Genomic DNA, 24,567 nt, shown 5'->3' with positions numbered 1-24,567 from the left:
GAGAAACTACTGACAGGCAGTACACGGAAGACCCGATCTGTGGTTGCTGTACCTCAAGGAGAGGGAGAGGGAGGAAACAACAGCAGAGAGACATGAATGTGAACAGCGCGTCACACGTTGTCACCAGGTGCACTCCATTGACACCTCCCAAAAAGCAGCATGCCCCAGAAGTTCAAGTCCTCTTGTCAGCAGCCAGCTTTTGAGCCTGAAGCTCAGAACGCGGCCCAGTTCCTGGAGATGGCAGTGCTGGGCGTGTGAGGAGGTGATGGATGAGAGGGCCGTGGTGACCTAGTCCATCTTCCATACCTTCGCCGCTGGCCAGGTCTTGCCCTGGACTTGTTGCCAGCTGACTGTGGCAGTGCTGATTTCTGGAGAAATGGGCTCGTAGGAGCGGAGGGACAAGCTCGCAGCCAGCAGACCCATCCGGACACAGGTGTCTGTGTCGTGGTTAGCGAGCATCCCTGCAAGGATTCCTGCCATTAAGCTGCGGAGAGAAAGAAAGGCAGCCTTGAGCGCTGGGGAACAGCCCTGACCCTGGGAACATGGCCATTTGGAAGAGAACTCATTTGGATCCACATTAACACTTACAGAAGCAGAGTATGTCTTAGAGGAGGGATGAGGTGATAATGAGAATTTTGTGCTTCTTGTTTTTATTTTTAAATTTGGAAGGAACAAGTGGTGCTATTTAGTTGCATTTTATTTGCATTTTATTTGCTTCTCATCTGAGAAGTCAAGGGCATTTCCCATTCCACCACATTTTTATTTTCTCCCCAGTTTTGCAGGAGAGCCAGAAGAAAAGAAAGTGTGTCTAGAAAGGGAAGAAGCTATTTTCCCCTTGCTCTTTAATTATTTTGTCACTTCTCTTTGCTTGTTGGTACCTTGTTACACTTCCTCCTTCCCCCCATTGGGATGATACAGATGAGAAGAAAGGTAAATTTCCAAGTATAATGTGAGAGGGACAACAGACACAAATAGAAAAAAAATCCAAAGCTGAAATGAGATTTCCGATTCAGATTTCTGTAAATTTTAGCAGCGGTTTTCCATTTGAGATTTCACAGGAAAAATGATGGGAGCGCTTGGAGCAGCAGCTGTGACCCACAGGTCCTTACAAGGAGGCCATCAGAAGAAGAGGGGGACTTTTTCTGCCTGCTGTGCAGGGGACAGCTCCGTCGAGGCATGGATACGTGCAGGGTGCTGCTTGGGATCAGCTGGGAGCAGCCAGTGTTTATTCATAGCTAAATGCAACAGTGATGCTAGGAAGCTAGGGAAGGACAAAGGAGAAGGGAAAGCGAAGGGAGAGGATAATGGCATTTAGGATGAAGAAGCAAGGGCAGGAAAATGTGACAACAGGGAGGATTAATGAGCAAATCTGTGTGAAAGGGAAAATGACTCCCTTTTTGCACTCTGGCTAATTACCTCAACTGTTTTTTTTTCTCTTAACAAAGACACAGAAGACTGTGGTTTCAGGAAACCATTCAATCTCTCAACAGCTCGAGGCTCAGTGTAAATATTTGGGGGAGCATCCCCTAGCGATGCCGAGTGCGGGCACGCTGTTGCCACAGCAGCTGGGTGCGAGGAGCAAACAGCCGCTGCTCCCCGCACGCAGGCCCGGCAGCTCCTTGGGCAGCGGCCCCGGCGTTGTAGGGCAGCCTCGGGAGCGCTGCTGGGTGCACGGCATCGCCCAGCAGGGCTTTAGGAGCTGAAGGGTTTGTGGGGCCGAGCTGTGCAGTAGCCCTGAGCTGTACCCTACTGCGTGGTCCCTTGGAGAAGCCAACAGCTGGGCTGCCTGTTGTACGCCCGTGTAACTCGGTGAAGGTGTTTGACAGCGGCGCACGTTACCTTGCCTTTGCTCTTCCCTTACATTAACCCTTCAGAAAGGGAGAGAAAACTGTAAAGAAGACATTCGGTTTCCTTTGGCCCCCAGAACGAATTGGTTCGGGGCGGTCGTGTACGAGCAGATGGTGCAGGGAGGAGGCTGCACCCCCGGCGGGGCTGCCAGAGGCTGGCACAGCTGCTAGAGGCAGCGAGCAAAGCCGAGATGCCCTAGGACGGGTGACCCCAGCAGCTTGCCCCTGGGCCCCGTTGCTGTGTTAGACCTACTGCACTCAACAACACTGTGGTCTTCTTCAGGGCATGGTGCCAGTGGCAGCCAACTCGTCTGAGAGGTGACTTGGGACACTAGGATTAATCAGAGACTCTGGCATTAAGTGGATTAATTAGCTCGGCAAGAGTTATTGCTTGATACTAGCTAAAATATCGAGGACTCTGTAAGTTATCACAAAAATGACTATTCTTTCTGCCTACCCATCAAAGACAAAAGGAGAAGTGTTGCTATGTTGAGTTACTGCTAGGTAAGAGTAGAAAAATAAAAGGAAGTATCTGTCACATATGGCCTTCTGGTCTGGCCCAAGGCAATGAAAGGGGAGAATTGATTATCGCAGGAAAAAAAATAAATAAAATGACTGCTACATATAGTTTGACAAGTTAACGAGGAGCATAATAAAATACTACTCTGACAGACTGAGAATTGATCACCGGGGGTAGGAATAATACGTGTCACTTCCTACTCCCATGTACAGCATTGTGTGACCAGCTAGAATTACACAGCGGGCTCTTTTGAAGCACAAGCTATTGCCAGAGGCTAATGCAGAACCTGATGAGATGCTTTTACAGGGCGATTCTAGCTACTGAGTGGCAGTCCCTCTTCCACTGGAGAAGTGTGAAAGTAAATTAGTTAGCTAGTTAAGTCAGCTTTAATGTAAGGTGGTTTACTTTGCTTTTAGCAGCTCAGCCTAGAGTAATTCAGAACTACTGGATTGCCGTGAAAGACTTGGATCCTAAGGAAAAGCAAAGCTAATAATGGCAAGACTGGCTTCAAGATGCTTAGCAGGACATTTTTAGCAAGCGTTGCAAGGAATCACAGAAACCTGTCCTGGCCTTGTGTCTCTAGTGTCTGTTCCTCAAGCAGCAGAATGTAGTTTGACTTTGCAGTAGAATTTGAAAGAAATCCCGTTATGACTGTTCCACATTTAGCTCGAGAAGATAGAGTAGCTAGAAACGTACCTGTCACCAGCTCCTGAGACATTGACTATCTCCTCCCTGCTGATGTGGATGGCGGGGTAGTGGGTGGCACAGAGGCTGGCGGCAGCAGGCTGTGTGGGGAAACAAGGGACGTTAGTGGGAATTGCCCAAGCTGGTAGGGTCTGATGTGGCTGCTGTCATCCAGACCTGCACAGCAGCCAAAAATAAAAAATAAAAATAAAAAGAAATAAAAAAAAGAAAGGGGGGGAAAAAAGAATAAACGTAAGCCATAAGCCAATAATCTAAATAATTGTTTTTCATGGTTTGGAGGAGATCAGTGATTCAAGTTGCTGAAAATGAAGCTTGCAGTCATGAATATTCAGGGCAAGCTTATTTAAAATGAGCTGGCTGTAAGCACTGCTGCTAGGAGCCAGAAGGACAGACAACATGATTTTCTTCGCTAATCCTCAGAGCTGTGTATTCCACCCCCAAACATGAACACTTGCCAACTGTGATGCCACGTTTCCCAGCACTGCTGCTTCGCCACCAGAAATAGCAATGGTGCTGCGTGGTCCCAGGCAGAAGCAGCCGAGAGCCCAGGGCTTGTTTTCCGTGCCCTTACCTGCTCGTGAGCTGCTGGATGAAGCGAGATGCTCCCTCCCAGGCTCTTGCCACAGAGAAGGACGCCGTGAGCGCCCAGGGTCACCACCACGCAGCACAGGTGGGCCAGCAAAGGGCGGGCCAAGGCCATGGCCGTCTTGATAACGTCCTCCAACCTGGACGGCAGCTCTGTAGGCAGCAGGGAGGAAAAAGCGTGGCATAACTTTAAAGGTTCTCAGCAGGCCCTTTTGTGGGCTCCTACCCCTACTTCTCCTATTTATGAGCACAACTAGTTATAAGCAGTAATGAAATGTGGTTTGTTTGTTTTCTTTGAATTGTAGGAAACATGAAATTCTCCAACATTAAACTTCCATACCATTTATCCTATGCTGAGGAAACCACCATCACGGGACTACAGATGTGTCTGTAGAGACCAAAAAACTGTCCAAAAATAAAGCATGACTTTCTTGTTTTAATACTTTTGGACTTCCACCTGCATGTGGTGGGGTATTTCATTTCCCCAGGGGGTGGTACCTTTGGGGCCCTCAGAGCATCATGCTTCACTGAGACATTTATAAACTAAAAATTATATTCTTCTTTGGATGGTGAAGCGAGGAAAATGGACAAGGAGCCACCCTGGGCCTACTGCACTCTTTAATAGACCATCGGTCTGGCCTGGGCCATACAACCCCTGCAGAGATAGCTGCAAGGTGGAAGATGCCAAGACTGCTTATGAATTCCCACTGTGTTATAACTCAATTTGATTGAAATGGGAGATGGGGAGGAAAACACTCTCTCCAGGGTCTAGATTATCTGAAAATGTGATTGACTCTTCTGAGTGTTCAATACCTGCTGGCAGAGGGTTCCCAAGGGTCCGATTTATTGCTCTTAGCTCTTGGAGGTTGGGGGAAATGTACGTGAGTGCTTTCCAGCTGTCTGAGAGGAATGGCTTAGAGGCCTTGTTCTCATCTGTTGGCTCATAGCACACTTAAAAACAACATTGCAATTGGTTAGTTAATTATTTAACCAGTGGTTCATCTTTATATCAGAGCAGGATGCAGTGCAGAAGGCTAAATAAGTCTGCACAAGCAGGGTTATATGTGTAATGTATCAGAAGCTTAAATATTATTTCCCCCATGCTGGAGACCAGGTCTCCCCAGTTTTCCTTCCTGTTGCTCAGCAATGACATGGCTCCTTCTGGCTCTGGAATGATGTAATCAGACTTCAGGTCTGTTACTCCTTTTAGCTGGTTTTGGAGCCTCTGCCAGGTTTTAAGAACATTGTCTCCTTCTTCAGGATTTGCTTTTTAAAATGAAGGCATAACTCCAAAAGTTCAGGAGCCTTGTGAAGGGTCCTCAGCATACAAGGAGAGGGACTATGTATATTTTTTGGAAATGGGAGAGAAATCCTCTCAAATGATGCTTTAGCACTTATTCTGAGAAGCAAACTACAGAAGCACACGCATCTGTGCTAGCCTGGAGATTAAAGGCAAAGAGAGCAGCTTTTTCTGGCAGTGCTGGAGGGCTGTAGCTCCTACGCTACAGGAAATGCGCTTTAGCTGCAGGATGAGACAAACTCAGAGAAAGTAGAAATGCTTCAACCATTTGAAATAAAGCAGCAGCGTATAGAAAGGAGCCCTGAGCAACACAGCATGTCAGGCTACAGCTGGGTATCTCCATCAAGCAGCAGAGGAGGGTGCTTGGGGTGTGTGGAGTGTCCTGGCGCACACACTGGTAGGAGCTGTGGGGCCAGGGCTGGGCAGGCTCTCCTCACCTGCTAGCTGATGCTCCCTAGCTAGTTGGCAGATGTACTGAATAGTGGACAGAGGCACGTTTCCATCAACGCAGACTAGCGGGGCCCGGCACAGGTTCTCCTTGAACTGGGACACCTAGAGAGAATCCAGGACACAGAGCAGAGACAGCCTGAGTCATTGCAGAGGGACAAAATGGTTGCTATTCACACTGAGGATGTAGGATTTTCACTCGTAGTGCACTTCTTAGGTGCAGGCATGAACCTAAAGGAGTGATTCCCTAAGGAAAGTGGATCTCTCTGTTTACCCCTCTTCTTCCCCTTCTTGTTCCCTGCTCCCCATCATTAAGAAGCAGACTCAACGGGCAGGGCCCCTCCAGCAGAGAAAGATAGTTGCTGGTCCTCCCCACACCACATTGATACCCCTGGCTCAGTCAGAGGCCTACAGGGAGAGGGAATGCTGCTATTTCAGGTCACCGTAGGACTCCCTGTGCTCTGCCTGGCTTGACTACTCCTTCGCTTGCTGCCTGTGTCCTTGAAATGTCCTGAGGAGGGCTTTGCAACAGCTCCTGCAATGACCAGGCAGGCTGAGGGAAGAGGGGAAGTATAACGCCAGCAGCAAAACCAGTCTTGGAGAAGTGAAAGAGAGCACCATGTCTGCAAGTGGGTTTTCTTTCTGAACTTGGTGCTAACAGCCCAGTGAGATGCAGGCTTTGGGCTTGTAGCTCCCTTTCTGGAGGAAGATGACTTAAATCACCCTTTGAAGAGGCACATAGACTGGCTCTTTGTTGTGTGGGGGTTTTTGTTTGTCTGTTTTATCACAGTAAAATTCCTTTTGTCTGTTCATGCACTGTCCACCTCTTAGGTTTAGCCCTGTGGCTACAGCACTGCTCAGCACAGCGCTCTGTTGCTGCTGTCTGTGAAGCAGGTAGAGTGGGGACCTGCTGCTCCTTGGCTCTCTGAGGCTGCACGACCACTGCCCAAACACCAGGCCAGTGCTGCAGGCGCTCGTGCAGCCTCCCCCCTGTGTCTCCACTAATCCTGGCTGAAAGAAGGACTGCCAAAATGCACTTCGCAGCAGAAGATTGGTTCAGAGTTTCCACTGGCCACAGCTGTTTCATAAAGCTCCACAGAATTAATCTGTCTTGTAATGGTTTTGTGTGCCAAGGCTTGGGAGAGGCAGGGTGGGGATGGAAGTGGAAGCAATGACCATATTTTTTCCTACGAAGCCTCCACCTCACGGGGAGCCCACCGGTAAGTAAATTGCACTTAACTTTCATGTTGCTGTCAGTCATGAAGTATGGGCTTTTGTTCTGCTGACAGCAGAATGAGTAGGGAAGGAGGGTGCAGTGATGGGGGTTTCACTGAATCAGTCTGTAATTAATGCTTCCATTAGCCCTGATGTTCTGAAGGTTTGGATGTGCTGAGAAGCAGTACCTGTTTATACAACTCAGCATGTAGAAACAAAAGGGATGGCGGGGAGGGGGTGGAGTAGGAAAACTTTCTTTAATCAGTGTTCTGTCCAAGGCTGGTTTTTGTTTTTTGGTTTTCCCCTAAAGGGGGAAATGTCATTTCTGCAGGTAGACTGGATTTACTGATGGCTTTAAGGTACCACAAGTGACAGGTTAACTGGAACTTGATGCTGAAGAGGCTTTTGGCTTACAGGTCAAGCTCCATCTGGGTAAGAAGCAACAGGTAGCTCTGGTAGCTTGCCATGCTGCAATTCCAGTGGCCAATATCTGGGGTTAACTTTAGGATTTCCCATGTTCGCTCCACACACCCACTCACTCCTGGTATAGCTTCTCTAGCTGTTTTTTGTCACACCTCCACACTCTTTCTCTTAAGCAGAAGGTAACAAATCAGCTGGCATGCATACGTATTGCTCTGTTATCTGGTGGTGGATGTCCATATCTCCCAAGCCAACGCTCAGCTCCCCAGCACTGGTGATCACAGCACAGTAAGTGGCTGTGCTCTTCCTCTCCAGCTGCAGGATGGCACTCATGTCCTGGAACAAGGAGAACAGTTACCAGTGGAGCACATTTCTCTTCCCTCTCACTCGGCTCAACGTCAATATTCTTTCTCTGTGCCCACCTGATTTGTAGCTGCAGCCCAGCTCGTTGTTCTCCCTTCAACCTCCCTTCTCCCTTACGACAAGCGACATTTCAGAGATATCTTGGTCTAGGCAGTGCTGGCAGATGGCTGCTTATTAATATTTGTAATGCAAGAGAAGCCACAGCAAAGATTAAAGAACTGATTTAGTAAATGAACGCGACAGGCCTCTGCCACGCGGTTCCATAGATGGTGTCCCTGCTGTAAGGGAAGGGCGTCCTGCAGAATGGCTGAAGCACTGCCTGCCCCAGCCATCCTTTCCCGTGGCTTATGTGACACATCTGATGGCGTGCCAGGCACACCTTGGTGGCACGCTCCAGCCAGCGACGACGTTAGCGACCTCACTGACTGCACAGGCAGGGAGGCCGATTTTGATGGCAGCCTCGCAGCCCTTTTTGCAGCAGTCATGGACATAACTGTGAGGTGTCCTTCCTCTGTGGGCAGTCTGCTGAGAGAGTTTGGGGCATTTCTTGGAATACACATGTGGATGGAGAAGTGCTTTCTGCTGAGTAGTTCACAGGGAAGTTGGCATCACAAGGGCAAGGTCATCTCCAGCACTGCTGGTAATGTTTCTTGCAGGCCAGGATTGCTTGGCAGCTAGTCCTGCTGCATCTTCCCTTGGGAGAGCGCTCACTTTGATAGCTCAAACTGTGCCATGCTTGGGTAGAGGAGAGATTACAGGTCTGCAGCTATGAAGCCTTTATATACTAAATGGGAGTTCTTGTTCCTATTGCTGCTTTTATTGAGCTGCTCAGGTAGCCAGAAGTAAGGCCTTATGTGCTCTTTCTGTCTGGACGCCAGGGTCCCGAAAGCACTAACAGACCTTAATGGCCCTGACCAGCCTCACCTGGGGTCTCCACCCACACCCCTGGCTTGCCCTCAGCTCTGTCTTTTCTCCACAGAGGTGCCTGAGGGCTGGGGTTGGTCTCAGGGCCTACTTTGCTCCCTGGCTGGTCAGGCTCTGCCCTGACACCCCTGGGGAGCTCCAGCTGCTCCTGGCTCCCTGACCTGTGGGGACAAGCGGCTGCTGAGTGCCAGGTACTCCTCTGGTGCACGGTGAGGGCTGTGGGCTGTGATGTGGAGGACCCTGCTCTGAACCAGGGAGGTGCCTGGCTTTGTGTCCCAGTTCTGGGCTTTCTCTGTCTTATGCTTTACCTAAATCAGGCTGTTTTGGCATTGCTTTGTTTATCCTGAGGATCAGGCTTTACATATTTTAGGCTGTGTTTAGTTAGGCCTTCTTAGACGTTTTTGTGGTTTTTCCTGATTTACCTCTCTTTGTCCTTCAAACACCAGTCCCTGGAGCTGAATTCAGACCACGTAGTTCAGACTTCAAGCTGTGTATACGTGCATGTGTGTAGCCTGTGTGCTGGGGGTGGCTCCTCGCTTTTTAATTGTCTGTAACTAAAGGAGCATTGAACTGGTCTCACTCTTAGCCTGATGAAAGGTGACTCTTATGGCTGCCAGGGTTAAAAGGATTTTTCCCTTTATGTGATGTCGTCACCTCCATGCTTCTCAAGTGCCACTACAGTGCAACATACCATGTGGTGACAGTAGTGCAGGATGGACTCTGAGTGTTCGTCCTTCCCCATGGCAGACAGAAAGAGAGGAGTCAGCCCGAGGCGGCTTAAGCAGTCTAAAAGCAAACAGAAACAAAAGACGTTAATAGATCTGTCGGAGTGCTGTGAAAACAATGACAGCTTGTGCAGGCTGAGTGTCTGTAGGAAAGCCCTCTCCTGGAAAACTTAATGCCCATCTATCCTCATCTAGCAGGATGTTCAAGGCTGCAGCTGCTGCCAGACCGGCTGGGCTGGGATGATCTATGGCTGCCTGCCACACTGCGGCTCTGAATCTTCTGGAACCACTGGGAGTGGAGGAAAGAGAAGAAGGAGGAAGAAACTTATGCATTTCCCTGGCATCATTTCCTTCACCCATCACAAGCATGTGGGCTTGCCCGCATCACTTCTGTGCGCAGCCTTGCCACCCTGCTTTTCTCACCATGCTACCTTACTAGAACCTGAATGGCCTCACAGGAAACCCTTCCTCTGCTCCCTTCAGGTTACCACAGATTATACCTCAGCAGATGGGTGGCATATCTTCTCTCCTCGAGCTTCCCCATTTGTGATCTGAAGTGACAGTAGGTTTATGTTAAGAAGAGTTGGGAAAGGCCAACAAGCCAGAGTAATCCTAAGATCTTTTTGTAATGTGCCGCTGCTAATTTCAGTACGCAAACACAGGTCTGCTACTGCTTGTGGAGGAGCACCAGGCACACTGTGATCCTTTGCTGTTGCCAGTGACTGTAGCCCTTTCTCTCCTACCGTAATTCCTGTGCCCCAGCTCCTCTTGTCCATGGTGTATGGATGATTATCTTTGTGTAGGCCTATTCATTCCTCAGGACATACTTTATTGTGACTACAACCTGACATTAACTCAGAAACCGAGGACCAGGCTGTTCAGCAGTCACTGGAGATCACTGGTGTTGATTTAACTTTGATTTGGGGTCCCTGTGCTATATACTAGTCAATTCCATATTTGAGGACCTTCCTTTTCATGATCGCTGCCCAGCTCCCCCTCCCCTCTTATTTTTTGGAGTGCCTGCTTCCTTTTCCAGGCAGTCTGTCCCCTGGTATATTGCCTAAAGCATCCCAGATCTCAACAGCTCTCAAGAGCTCCTGCTGTTGAAGGAACATGAAAGGACAAATCACAGCTGGCACGCACCCACAGGCAAACCCGAGCACTAGGCACCTGCCAAGTTTCTTCCAACGCCGCCGAAAGTTCTTCTCACTCTTCCAGCGTTCGTTTGCCCACCACCCTGGAGGAATAAATTATTAATCAGCAAAGCTGGGAGAGCCATTTGGCATAGATGCCACGTCTCCATTAATACTTGAAGTGAACTTAATGCTGCTGAAAGGGCAGCAATTAAGGGGGCAGAAGCCATCTAGGTATGGGTTTGCGAGCAGCACAAACTCCCACAGCTTATCTGCAGACTTCAGCTCTGGTGACAAAGGCCCACTTCTAGGAGGGGAGATCAGTTTGGGCTCCCCATGTATTGCTTATTGGTCTTATTGGCTAAGACCTTTTTGAATAATGCTAATGAGTGTTTCAGTCAATATGAGCAGCCCTCTGAATTTACTGGCTCATGTCAGCACTGGGACTCCAGAGTCCCATTTTTTTTTTTCACATTTTAAAGATAAAACAAGCTTTGTCATCTTTGCCTGTGCTGTCCTCTGTGGGCAATACTTTACTCATGGAAGGATCTATTTCAGTGTTTGAATACTTTTTTTCACTTTCCCTTCTCTTCCTAAACATCTCCCTCCTTAGAAACATTAGAAACACCCCTTTTCCACCTGTGTGGTTACCAGTTTCTCTTGCCTCTGCCTTCTGTTTTTCTGTCCAGCTGTCAATGTGTCACAGACGACCAAACTGTCACAAGGTAGGCAGTCCCTCATCCATCTCCTCCTGATTTTCCTGCCAGAAGAACTACCTCAGTAAATGCTCCAATCTCTTTGGGCGTCATCACTGACTATCAAATGGTTTTAAAGCTCCTTTTTCATACAACCCTGAAACATATTTTCCATTTCTGAAGAGAGCTTGCCACTGGCATTCGTAACAATCTTAACAGCTCTGGATAATCCATAGCTTTCAAGAGTATGTTGAGTGTTTGGGTGGCAAGTGCTGAAGCGTGTGCATGCCTGTGCAGAGCAGCTCCTGGCACAGACTCTCAAGTCAGCTCAGGTGCACCAGAATACCCCTGCACATGCACATTTTTCTTGCTTGTAAACACTTCTACCCATCCTAAACAAGGATTTTACCTTGGGGTAACAAATGCTCTTCCTCCAACCCCTCACGTTTCTTGGGGGTTAGTAAAACTCATACCAAAGCTTTCTAGGGACCCTTCTTACACTGTTCTGAGCCTTGATCTCATGGACCTGTGCATCTGTCCCTTGTAGGCAATACTTTCTTCTTCATCCAGTCCTGTGACTGCGAGAAGCTGCTCTCCCATGTAAACATGCTCTTTTATTACCCCCAGGCTGCTTTTGTTTCCCGTGAGTCTCCCCAGTTGTGCAGTCTGTAAGACTTGATGCTAATTCTTGACCCCTTTGTTCCTCTGCCTGGCAGTTCTCCAGGCCCAGCACTGCTCAGACAACCTGAGCAGAGCTGCATATAAACAACTTATCACTTCTGTCCACCTTGCCACTACTCGCCACTCCTCATTAAACCAAACGCCACTCCATCATTTGCTTATGCTCTCTGCGAATTGCCACTGGCACTGCCAGAATTGAGGATATTTCCATCTGTGACTGTCTCCTACTGAGCTTTGCAGATTTCCAAAGCAGTGAGGATGCCTATTTTAACTCTGAACTCACTGCCCGTAATAGAAGCAGCCAAGGGAGAAATACCTACCCCAAATAAAAAGCAAGGATGCTTGTTTAGGCAAGTCAAACAACATGGCTTTGAACGCTGGCCCCTATTAAAAGAGGGTGCTAACTGCCATTGGTAATGAGCACAAACTCCACTCAGTGCAGTACAAGTATCTGGTTTTCAAAGCTGATACCAGCAGGAATGTTGAAAATACTTATGAGCTCCCTTCTTCGCCTGGCATGCTGATCTTCTCTTTCAGTTCGCCCCCACATTCCAAAGACAGAGCTTCAGGTTTTTTAAGCCAAGCTTTGCCCTAACAGTGGGTGTACCAGCCTCCCACTCAGGGACCCAGCCAGGGGTGCGTTCTGATGTACAACCCCACAAGACATCAAAAAAAATGAAGATTATATCTCCTTAAAGTAGCAAGTGGGTGCAGTGAGAGGTGAACTAGCAACCTGCTTGTAAAGACAAAGAAATGACTGGCTCTTGTCACACCTTGCCAGCTCAGCTGGTAACTCAATCTGAGCAGGTCTTGGGTATCTCTTCTACACTGTGTTCAAGTTGGTTTGGCTGAGATGAAAAAACTAGATGAAAATGGGCTTGCTGAGATGGTTTGCGATAAGACTGAGCTGATGCTTTCTGGCAAGGTTTCAGGGAATTGACAGAGTGTCTAGGACCTTCTTCTGTGTCCTGAAAGACTTGAATTCCTAATGTAAAAGTGAGACTCTGCTCTACTTCTGGATATCCTGAGAACATTATAACCATAATGCTTCATCCAACACCTTTCCCTCTGCAAGAGACCATGTGTCTTTCCCTGCAGATTACTTACATCCAACTAGTTATTTATAGGGCACTTTGCTTCTGGATAGCCTTGAAAGCTATGTGGAAGTTAAAAACAGTATAGAATACAGCTGCTTTCTTGCTAACTGGGACAGCACGAGGTGCGAGTGGTACCCTAATGCTCTGCAATGAATGCAGCATGTATGAGGGTGGGACCTGCTGGGTGCTGATCTCTTTGGAAAAATTCGTCTTCAAGAGCCAAAGCAGACCAATACTGCTGAGACTGCTTTTTCCTCTGTGCATAACCACAGAGGCTGTCAGCAGGAACGTTTTGTCTGTCAGTTCCCAAATCCTCCTGCAGCTTGGTATTTGGGTCACTGCCATGATGAGCCTTCAGCTCTAGGGCTCGCCGCTATGCAGACAGGCAGGTAATACCTCACCTTTGAATGCAACATTAAAAAACTCCTTTTTTCCTTTTCCCTTGCCAGCTGCTCCCACTGGGATGTGTGGCCATCCTTGCCCCTCACCATGCCATGGGTGGTCCAGGGGTCTGCAGTCACCGCTGACACACCAGGAGGTGACTTGCCTGCTCCTGGTCACAGTTTGGGGCATGCATGCTACCAGTTAGATCACAGCTGAAGCAGTTGGGCTTTCGGTTTTACAAGTCTGCATAGTTAATGCTCTAGCATGTGTCACCTTTGACCCCTATAATACTGTTTGGCTTTTGCCTCCATATCCTTGAACAGCCAGCTTCCTTAATGACAGCTTCCTCAGCAGGTCTCTCCCTATCTGACTGAGAGGTCTTCACAGACCGCCCCATTTGAAGGAAGAAGATGGCCACAAGTTTCTGCTTCAGCAATCAGCATAGAGTAATTTGAGACACTAAACAAATTGTGAGCAAGCTCCACCACCTCAGCCTGTGGTATTTCATGTTATAGCTCAACAAAAATTGTATAGGCCATGTAATGGCTGTCATTTGCGATGGGGAAGTCCCATGCCTGCAAGTCTGTCCCGCTTTAGCCTCTTGGTTGTTTTGTGGTCAAACCACAGTGAGAAAGAGAAGGTCTGGTGACATTTAAAATGTTCTATATTTTTAGAGCAATCTGTGTGTGTGTGACTCAAACCCTGTATGACTGAAGAAGCTGTCTCTCTTGTTTAGCTGTAACTGTGTCAGTACTACTTTTCTCAAAGGCTTCCACTACCACCGTGGGTACTCCGCGTGGAGTCTTTGGCTCCTGTTCATGCCACTTTCCATTGCTAAGACAGCCCCAGGCAGTCAGAACTGCCTCTTACCTGGGGATTTCCTCGCTATAGGGTCTGCCCTTGATTATGGGTTAGCACAGTGAGGGTCTTCACCCGTGGCTTCTAGCTCTATGCGCTTTGTGAGTGACCTGGGCAGCTCTTCTGCTGAAACAGCTCTTTGGGCATGCAGCATCAGAGAAGAGCCCAGAGGTACCTTAACACTGATTGTCAAGGCTAGAGTGATATGTGGAATTCGTAAGGATGACATATGGCTCTGATCTTGTCTTGAGTGGTAGGGATAGTGACTTTCAGCATGTGAACGGAGTAGGTCAATGTGTATCACCCCAGGTCTGACCCAGACAACACACCGAATGTGCAGCACTACACCTTCTGTGTTTGTGCGTGTGTGCTCATGCAGATGCAAAGATAATGTGCACTGATGCCACCTCTTCCTACCCCCAGCCCCTCATTTGGCTTGTTATTCCTGTAAAAGTAGCTGGAAATGGCAGCGGTGCTAAGAAAGCTACTATAGATACAATACCAGAATGACAGAGTTCTGCGCCTTGGCTATAAAGTCAACGTTGATACCTCCAATCACCACCTTTAAAGGGAAGAAAGAGGTAAAAAGTGGTTGGAAGGACTCAAGAGAAAAGCTCCAATTTTCCATTGCCTTTTTTTTCCCCACTTTTACCACCCTCTTGAAAGCTATCTCATTTACAGTGTGAAGGCCTGTGCTTGTTTTGGCTGGCTATACACAGGTCAGCACAATTCTAATCAGAAAGAATGGAAAGCTCTTCTAAATGTTTCTTTCTGACTTGTGCCTACTGATAACCAGTTCCAGCATGGCAGGACATTATTATGTACATAGAGGGGTGCTGGCAGTTTCACTGAGTGGTCATAGAGTAATGAAAGAAGTTGCATGATCTGGTTATGTCAGTGCCCTTGAGGCCTTCTCTCTTAGGACAATTTTTGACATACCAAACCTCAGAAGGATTCAGGCGTTGCTGTGTAAAGGGGAGGAGAAGGGATAAGAATGGAGAAAAGAAAATGGGGAAAAAGTGGGCAGAGAAATGCAGTCATTTCTTGCAAGCTCCCAGAAGACATTGCCCTGCCCAGTGAAATTTTATCGATCATTGTCTCATTGTCCAACAAAACCAGAAAAAGCAGCGTAGCGCCACAAATGGGAAATTCCCAGATTCTTTGGAGACGTAGAGCTCTTTTTTTCCTCATTCTGTCAAATGCTGGGTTGTTGTCTCTGGAGTCACTGCGTTCTTTTATGTTAAAAAATCCTACTGCAAATGGGTTTTAGAAACTTTTTCAGCTCTCTAAAGACTACCTAAAATAGATTTGCTGTAAATCATGTAGCACACACAAAATCAAGATAGTGAATGGAATATGAGTTATAATGGATCTTGTTTGGGATATGCTGCACCTCTTGTAATTTTGGCAGTCATGAGCAGGAGGCCAACAAAAGGAGATATTTATAAAAAGTGTGTGACTCAGCAGCTCAAAATATCCACCTACCGCCACCCTCTTCCAGGTCTACTGCTGTAGTCACAAGGGCTCCCTGGCACTGAGAGGAATACAATTGAAGTTGTATGTAAGGTCATAATAAAAGGCGAAAAGGTGATTAAAGTTTTAATGGATTTGATGGTCTAAGACTTAATGGGATTAGGCCATCAGCAGTGTTCATTCTCTGTAAGTAGAGTGGGAGACGATATTTATCAGAGAACAATAAAGAAAACTAAAGAAAGAATGTCTGCCAGCATAAAGCAGAAAGATTGGTCTCTGGCTGAGTCACCTCTTATTTTAGAAATAGATAAATTTTTATCTTCAGTGCTGTCAGTAGATAGGCATTAAATGGAGGACAGCAGGGGACTCACTGGCTGAGGTGGGGTTGTGTCCTCTTGCCGAGGCAGGTTCCCCTTCCTTGTGGCTTTCTGCAGCTTGCTCAGGGCCACTGCAATGCAGCTGCCCACTCTGGCATTGTTCTTGATCAGAGCAAGGTCTGTATGGCATTTTTTTTGAGGAAAAGGAAAAATACCAGCAAGATTGGCATTATTGAATTCTATGTAGGATCTGCCTTGAGGGGGACAACAGGAAATGCATGCTGTGAGACTCGGTAGATTTGATTGCTCTGCACCAAAATTAATTGGGGGCAGATTTACTGGGTTACAATACTGCATGATCCCTCTGAAGTTTTAAATGTATTCACCTTCCTCCCTCTGTGTCCGTGGAGAGTAAATCTAACATCCCCATTTTACAGATAGGGAATAGAAGCAAAGGCCTCCCAGAAGATGAGGTGAAGTGCCTAAACTGAAGAGTCTAAAAACCATTAAGGAACTCAGCCGTCTTTTCCAGAACTAGACGCCTACTGAGATTTTTGCCAAGTCTCATCTACATGCCCCTTTTTCATCAGTTTCACTGGGAGCAAAGTATCAGAGGCTTTGAAAACCCCATTTTGTGGCAGCATACAAATCTAATATCCAAACCCCCTTTACTTATCTGCCCTGACTGACCATGAGGTTTCCCAGGGGGCTGGCAGCAGAGCCTGGAGGTGAACCTGGCTCTTCCAGATCCTCCATCAGCATCCCAGCCAGTAGATCTGACTTCCTCTTGCCTGTGCAAGAGGATTCACGTTACATAGGAGTATTTTTCTTCCAAGTTTCTCTTACTCTGCACTAGCATGAAGAATTGCATAAGGCAGCATGTTCAGCCCAGGCATCTTCAAGCGTACAACCCCACCATGTGCAACGGTGTCCTCAGACTCCATCATAGAGCAGGCAAGATCAGATGCGAGGGTAGATCCCTTTGGACTCTGGACCACCTGATCTCTGTGCTGGCCTCCAATTTGTAACGCAAAAGTGGGTGAGGACAGAAAGGGTGCTGCTGAAGAAGCAGGATGCAATCGCTGAGCTTTCAGCTGTTTGCAGATAATGAAGTGTTTGCCCCTCGTTAGACTGTCAGTAAAATGGCAGCTTTTTTCAGCAAACATTATTGAAGGAAATGAGAAGTACACTCCTCCTCCTCCCCTCCCCCCCCAACCTCCCCACTTAGTAAAAGGATACTTGAGTCCAGTGATTTCCCGTCAGTTAATTCATTGATCTTCTGTAACATAAAAGGGGTCAGTTCTTTGCCTGTAATCCCTTTGGACCTGCAAATATAAAGAAAATTACTGTAGATGAGACAAACTGAGCTGAAACGGCATCAGAGGAGAAGCACTGCTGCTAGCAGACAATTTATCTCCATAACCACATGCCATAAAAAGTCCTGTAAACAAGCTTCAGGTTACATAAAACCACAGCGAGAGCCTTGTTGTGGGTTCATCCACACCCAAGGTTAAGCTGTGCTACAATCCCTGTGGCAGTGTCCCTGAAGTCATTTATTTCCTCAAGCCCACAGGCTGAGCAAAGGATAGGGCCTAGGTTGCTTCTCACCTGGCTTCGCCGAGAGCTTGCTGGATGGCTTCTTCGATAACCTGGCCTGAGGCAGCTCGCTCCTGGGGACAGGGCACTGCTATCAGCACCCCGCTGCTCAGGCCTAGCCCCAGAGCGCTGGCTGGGAGAGGACAGGCAGATCGTTAGCGGCTCTCCTCGGACACATGAAATGCTGAGGGAAAAGGGCAGAGGAGAGTGGGTGCAGGGTGTGTGAACGCACAGGGCTGGAGCTCCTGTCCTTGGCTGACCCAAGGACAGCTTCTTTTCCAGCTAATAATTGGTTTATATCCTTCTGATTCTTTTCAGTCTGTTTGTATGATAAGAGGCAAAGACTTTTAAAAACAAAAAAAATTCCACTTTTGTGACCCTCTGTTCCAGGGACATACGTGAACCTTTCCCTGCTGGAACACACCGATGAGTTTAGCTGCCTCCTCTTCATCCTGGACGTGATATGGTGCCTTGAAGCCACTCTGGCGTGAGAAGAAGGCTGGGAACTCCCTCGACTCCCCAAAGGCAGCCACACAGACTCCCTGGGTTTCCTGCAGCAGGGAGGTGAGAAAAGACGGTAATCAGTGGAGGGAAAGGGGACCCCCAGAAAGAGATTGACTTTTCCCTTCTAACCAGCTAGAAGATGTCTTTCTTTAGCACAGCATTTGGTTACTTTTATACATCCTGTTCTATTCTGTTCTGTCAAATCAAACAGCCAGACACGGTAACTAGTCAGACAGAAAGCGTATTATTGAAACGTAGGAGACGCATGCGCTTTGCTCAGAGCTGATCAAAAGCAGGGCAGCTGTCACTAGCACAATACTGAGTCCAAGGTAACAAGCTGGGATCTGAAGTTATGTCATGAGCTGACAGGAATTTAAATGAGTTATGTTTCTGATTGAAAGGTATTGACACTGGCTGTCACCTGAAGCACTGGCTGTGGTGGTTTCCAACATACCAAACCTTAAAAATGGACTCTACTGAAAATCGTCTCGTTTCTCCTTGTAATTCTGATTTTGGTTTAATGTCTGACAGATCCAGCTTGTGTGATCCATCAGTCCTGGAGCATTTTCTCAGTAGATAGTAAAGTGAATCTAAAGCCATAAAAGAGGCCATGGCTTGGGGTGCCTTTGGCCTCAGCTGGAACGGTTGTTGGAACAGCCTCCTGGATGTGGATAGGTTTGTGTTAGGGGTAGCCCAGTGCTTGAATAGCCCCAGAACTAGAAAATGGTAAATATGGGCCTCACATTCTCTCAATAGTTGTTTGTGAAAATCTTGGGCTTAATAACTGCCCCAACATCACCGGGCCTTCTTGTCACTGCTGGACTCGGTACACAAAGTATATCATCACCTGCTTTCATGCTCAGCAGCCCACTATACCTACCAGATATTCCAGTGTCCTGCCAATATCAAGGATAGACTTGACTCCTGCAGATACAACAGCAACTGGAGTTCGTCCTAGCTCTGTCAAGTCAGCACTCACATCCAGAGCTGTCAAGAGACAAGCAGCTGTTGTTTGTGATAGCGTTGTACACCAAGCTGACCTTATCTGCCCTCTTAAAAAGCCATATCTGCCTGGGATGCCAGGGCCTGCTTTTGCAACCATTTTGATCCACAAACAAACATTACAGGTTTAGATCATGCTATTAGATGTTGAGATTGTAAGAGAGACTGAGATGGTAAGAGAGACTGAAAACTACGAAGTCACTTGGCCTAGGGCAGAGATGCAGACCTACACTGACTGTCTCACCTGTTTATTCACCTCAGAAAACAGCATGCAAAAATTTGGTCGGAAAGAAAGAAGGTGTCATAAAACAAGGACAAAGTTCAAGAAGATGGAATATAAGAAGACTTTGATTTTGGTGTTGACATAGCTGGCAGAAAAGCACCACAGGAGCTTTGATGACCTCAGGAAACCCCCTGGTCTGGAATTTACATCACATCTGAAAGAGACAGCATTCATCAGGGCGGTTTGCTTACGCTATGCTAGGAATATACATGGCTAAAAAGAAAGTATGTACTTAGAGGTCACAAACTACACTGCCAAGGCTGTGCCATGTCCCCATGTTTCCAGAGAGGAACGTGGACCAGGGCCTAAATCTCTTTTGCGGCGAGACCCTCCTCCTCCTTAGCTGTCAGCGAGCCAATAACAGCACTGTGCTTCACAGCCAGTATCAGGTTATCCAGCTAGCACAAAGTGGGGAAAGTACAGTCGGCTCCTGCTGCACCATCAGACAATATCCATATAACCCTGTGCAAACAAAGGATAAAGAGAAACTCCCACACTCTTATCTGGCCGGTGCTCAAGAGGAATATTTTGAAGCTTCTGGAAAGGAGATACTGGAGAGAAAACAACCAGAGTATGGTTGAGAAGAATGATAACTTTACTCTTCTGAGCAGACAGTTTCTGTAGGGCAAACTGAGAAAAAGGAAGAAAGATGGAATTAAATAAAACTGCAGCAACGAGAAGAAAAGTAGAATGTATTGACTTTCTTACTGTTCTCTCCTCCCCGATGGACGCCTCCGATGCCTCCTGTCACAAACACACAAATTCCTGCCTTGTGTGCTGCAATCATTGTTCCGGACACGGTCGTGCCACCAGACAAGCCCTGTCAGGGGACAACCAGTCACAGTCAGCACGGAGCAAGACCCAGAGAATACTGCATGCAGGCAGCTATGGTTGTGGTCCGACACACAGCAATGTCACAACAGCCTGCTGACACAGCTGGCAAGTGAAATTCGGATACAAATATTCCTAGGCAAAAATGCAGAGGAATCATCATCCCTGCTACATAAATTGTTCTTGTAATAGCAAAAGCCTTTATTCTCCAGGGCTTTCCAACCAGAAAGGTTAATGGGCAACCAATGTCACCTCAAGCACTGTGTGCGTAACTTGGGGTGGCTCGTGTGTCACATAGGTAATATGTAACATGGTGATGCCTTATCGTGCCGATATGAATGTTCTTAGCTTAGCCAGCCAATCCAGAATGGTCTGAATCCAGGTCTGCTACTCCCTGACTGATATATTTTGACTCTGGATAGGAATATATTTCAACTTACCAATAAGACACCATGTTATGTGGTGTCTTAAAGAGGTTTAGAGCTACCTGGCTTGAAGCTGGAGAGCACCCTATTGCTATATAGAAAACATCAAAGTAGGAAGCCTGCGTTACCATACCTGGCTGAGGACATAAGGAAGATCTCTCCGAGACACTTTAACTACGTTTTTACTGCTTGCCAAGAACTGAAGTTCCTCATCTGTGAGTCCCACGTGGATTTGACCCCTTAAAATACCTATAGTGGCTGGAACTGCTCCATTTGTTGTTACAATTTTTTCTACCTCTCTGGCCATGCTAGAATAAGATAGACAAGACAACGATCACAGAATTAGTGAGGGGAACAATCAGGTAAGAAATCTGCCATGTTTGATGGCCAACATTCCCAATTTCCAGTTCTGTACAGTTTTTGGGATTTCAGCAAAGTCCAGTTCCTCTTCTGTATCTTGCTAATGGCAGAAGGCTTTGCATTTGATTTTACAGCAGTGCAGAGCTATCGAGAGCTCCCATTTTCAGGACAGCAATGTACAGGCTCTGTACTTCATTTCTGAGGCAGGATCTATAAAATAGCCTGTTTTACAAGCAAACCTATTTGTACAATACACTACTGAATATTAGAGATATTCTCAAAATAGAGCCTTTCAGTATCTATTACTTTTATTTCTGAGAACATAAACCTTCGTAGAAATCCCAGATACTTCAAGTCCTATTCAAACAACCAGGCTATATTTTTCACAATCTAAGCAGTCAGATATAAGGTAACAACAGTGCAGAAAAGCTGCAGCCTGAGAATATTCTAGAGTTTCAGACTAGGTTTTTCTAAGCTTTCCAGGTTTTATATTTGATCATCTGTAGGCTACTGTCTTAAGAGCAGCTTCTTCTCCCTTCCTGAGCTATCTGTACGTACACTAGACAATCTTTAACTCTGAAACTACCTGCTCCAAAACCTGACTGAGCTTCACTGTAAGATGGAGTGCCAGGCAAAACAATGGCAAGGTCAATACTGAAACCTTCCTGTGCTTTCAGGAAGCTAGGATGGAGAGGAGACAGAATGAAACACAAATCTACAGGATGTCAATAAATAAAAGGTAGAGATTTTTGTGGGCTTTTTTTTTCCCTTATGCAGGGCACAGAGAGACCAGCAGCTCTCACAGCAGCTGCTCTGAGAGGCACCAATGAGTAGATTTCACTATTGTGTTCCAATCCTTTTTGTATTATAAAAGGTACACCTAAAGAAACCACAAAGTGTTTTCAGTGTCTGTACGAATTATGCAGCCACAAAGTGTGGTTTATCAGTCTTAGAGCAAATGATGACATTATCTGCTGCCAGATTTTAAAGGAAGCCAGAAATGTGAGGTGTTGAGTAAGGACATGTGTTATATGGTTCTGCTCTCCTTAGAAGTCCAAATGCAACTGTTTTACACCAGAGCTCATATTCTGTATCCCTAGCAACCTGACATTTCCCTTTGCTTCGTTCTTATAACTTTGTTGAACGAGGAACATCAAAATCCACAACCTTAGACTCTGAGGGTAGGCCATGCCATGTGTAATGATGGTGCTTTCCAAGGCTACAACTGGTCTCCCCTCCATCAGGGCTTCCTGTACGGAGGGCTGAATCCTGAAATAAGCACCTGGGGATAAATATAGAAAAGTCAGTTATTTGCATGGATATTTGCAGTAAACACTGATCTATTTTATAAAAGGCAAATTGTCATCATCGCAATAAATTTATTCTCCTTTTCAGCTAATCTTTGGGGGGAATTCAGAAATGACTCCATGGAGACTAAAACTGTGTTTTATGTGACTGAGATGTTTGCAAAACCCAACCAAACAAAAAACAATGCTACAATTAATACAAATAATAATCCTCATCACCATCACTCAGTGTTCCTCTCCCACCACTGTTGCAGCTGTGTTGTTACTGGCTCCAGTAATATTACCTTAAATGGACGTTACTGTGAATGAACTGAGCCCTGCAATCATGCCCAAAGAATAACGTGTTAAAAGAGCAGAAGCATCAAGGATACCATAATAACCCAGTATATTATAAGAATATTGTGCATCAAAAATTCTCCTAATTTTAATGTCGTTATCAAAAAACAGAAACTCCCTGCGCATTTAGACTTGAAGTATCCTTACAAAAGCTGAAAATGCTGCTCTTTGCTTTTCTCCCACAACACTGCCTGCAAGGTTTATGCTGCATTCAGATGAGGAAGATGCTTTCTGCCCAGGGACTATTTCAGAATACACTACTCACCATGCAGAAATCTTCTCACCTGGGTGGTCCTACATGCCACAGTGGACACACAGTTTCCCAATCTACAGGTTATCTTCGTAATCATCTTGTGCGTAAGGATGGTCCTGAGATTACAAAAGTCAGGTAAAAAATTAAAGAAGTAATTAAGCAATGATGTGACGGTATACCTAACATCTCTTGCACCGATTTTGGAAAGTGAACGATCCTGGGCTTGCCCAAGAGATTGTGTGGAGGGTCCTGTTGTTTCAAGCATGAGCCCTGGTGTTAAAGCAAAATGTTAAACTGTAGAAGTAGAGTTGTAAGAGTCCACCTAGCCCATTGCCAATGCTGGGCTGAAATCATGTCAGAGCAGAAGAAAGGATGAGGAGTAACAAACTGGAGAGACTTTAGAAGTATACAACATTTTGATTTCCAAAGCTACTTGTTCACGATAAATTTCAGGCTCAGCCGCTGTCACCTTCAACCTGAAAGATTACAAGGAGAAAACTACAAGGAAGATGCAGGCAGAGGAATACTATAAAGAGAAGAGCCTCTGCAGGTATTTTGAGGGAAACAAGCAGTTCAGTAAAATAAAGAAGCTAAGGAGTGGAAAGCCAGATTGTAACCACCAAGAGGAAAGAGCAGCTCTTCCTAGAGCCGAGAGTGCTTTATGCATGCTCAAGTTACATCGTCTTTTTTAGTACAAAGTGTTGGAAGCAGAGGCACAATTCAGCCCCGGCAAGAACTCCAGAACTCCTCTTGTCTCTTAGCAACTCCTATTCACTTTAATTAAATTCATTGCAGAACAGAGAAAGAGGGGGAGAGAGTTGCAAAGGTTAAGAGGCTGGTCTGGTCTGGGCCTCAGGGCAGTTTCACTCAGTTCCTGGCTGCTTCACTTATTTTTGCTGGGCATTTGGCCATATCCCTCAAGCCTTTCTATTCCTCACCCCTTAACTGGGAGGAAAAGATTTATCTCTTCAGTCCTTTGTGCTTATTGTTAATTCAGATAGGAAATTAGAGTAACAGTACTGTGTTCCTGCTACATTTAGCAGATCTCAGTACAATTTGTGGCACTACAGCTACACAGACACATTATATCCAGGAAAAGTTGTGGGTTTTTTTGCTGGAATCTGAAGACTTTGCCTATATAGGACAGCTTAGTCTGTGTAACAGGGAAAGATGGACTGGTTCTGCTAGACATCTCTTAAGCCACCAAGAGAGAGATTGTTATGCAATGCAATACACACCTGACTGAAACAAGGAGATCTTTTTTTCCAGTTTCCAAATCCTTTTTAAGACCAAAATCTCCACAAAGTTTATGAAATCCTATCATGACAAAAAGGTGGCAAAAGCTCCTATTCATGCTTACAATCTCTTCTTGTTCAGTGCCAAATTCAGCAGTCAACAGCCTGAAAAGTTCATGCAAATGTTCTGGTTTCCTTGTGTGTGTGCGTACACACCCCTTGCTCTCTGGGGCAAAGTCAGCTTTGGAATAAATTCATTGAGCCAACAAGGTTACTACGGCTAGGATCAGTTGGGCTGCTCGAGCTGTGCTCTGAATTTTAACAACCCCCCGTAATCTGAAGCACAGCAGCCCGAAGTGCCCAAGCCGAGCTGGCCTGTGGCTAAAACACAGCTGGTCACCACCTGACACCCGACACGAATTAGCTGATGTTCTCCGGAAAGTCAGCCAGCACTCGGCCCGAGCAGCCTGAAAGGTTTCTGGGGCTTGGCAAGCGTAGCAGCGAGACCTGCCCGACCTTTCGCCTTGTAACAAAACTTTGCACGTTCCCAGTGCAAGTTCCGCACAGCTCTGGCATTGAGCTTGCCTCCCTCCTCCGAGCGTCCCCGCTCGCCTCCCCTCCTCGTCCGTCGGGCACGTTTGGCTTGGTGAAGCCGTGGCCTGGCGCGTCTCTTACCTCCGGGCGGCCGTGGCACATGGGAGGCTGGCTGGGTTCTGGAGCTGTGCCGGGGCAGCCCCGGGAGAAGG

At 46.7% G+C, this 24,567-nt stretch overlaps 1 protein-coding gene across 3 annotated transcripts; it reads right to left on the bottom strand.

The window, feature by feature from the left end:
• Nucleotides 1-93: 93 nt before the first annotated feature.
• LOC106031003 (uncharacterized) lies at nucleotides 94-24,567 on the bottom strand. Of its 3 annotated transcripts, none has more exons than XM_048079233.2 (19): nucleotides 24,497-24,567; nucleotides 22,599-22,702; nucleotides 21,858-21,972; nucleotides 20,464-20,638; nucleotides 19,783-19,894; nucleotides 18,670-18,776; nucleotides 17,710-17,836; nucleotides 17,298-17,418; nucleotides 16,929-17,014; nucleotides 15,744-15,868; nucleotides 14,402-14,461; nucleotides 10,222-10,288; nucleotides 9,018-9,112; nucleotides 7,247-7,375; nucleotides 5,395-5,509; nucleotides 4,471-4,608; nucleotides 3,644-3,810; nucleotides 3,064-3,152; nucleotides 94-484 (listed from the first exon to the last, which is right to left on the bottom strand). In XM_048079233.2, exons 2-19 carry the CDS (start codon nucleotides 22,681-22,683, stop codon nucleotides 289-291), a joined length of 2,109 nt encoding a protein of 702 aa, XP_047935190.2. In that variant the 5' UTR covers nucleotides 22,684-22,702; nucleotides 24,497-24,567; the 3' UTR covers nucleotides 94-288. The 3 variants fall into 3 exon arrangements, with proteins under 3 accessions (XP_047935190.2, XP_066854177.1, XP_066854178.1); XM_066998076.1 differs by having other exon boundaries at nucleotides 18,670-18,794; nucleotides 22,618-22,702; nucleotides 24,497-24,533; XM_066998077.1 differs by lacking the exons at nucleotides 20,464-20,638; nucleotides 21,858-21,972; nucleotides 22,599-22,702; nucleotides 24,497-24,567 and having other exon boundaries at nucleotides 18,670-19,472; nucleotides 19,570-20,451.

The sequence above is a fragment of the Anser cygnoides genome, chromosome 1, assembly GCF_040182565.1.
Source record: "Anser cygnoides isolate HZ-2024a breed goose chromosome 1, Taihu_goose_T2T_genome, whole genome shotgun sequence".
Taxonomy (NCBI): Eukaryota; Metazoa; Chordata; class Aves; order Anseriformes; family Anatidae; genus Anser; species Anser cygnoides.
This window is presented reverse-complemented; position numbering and strand designations above follow the sequence as displayed.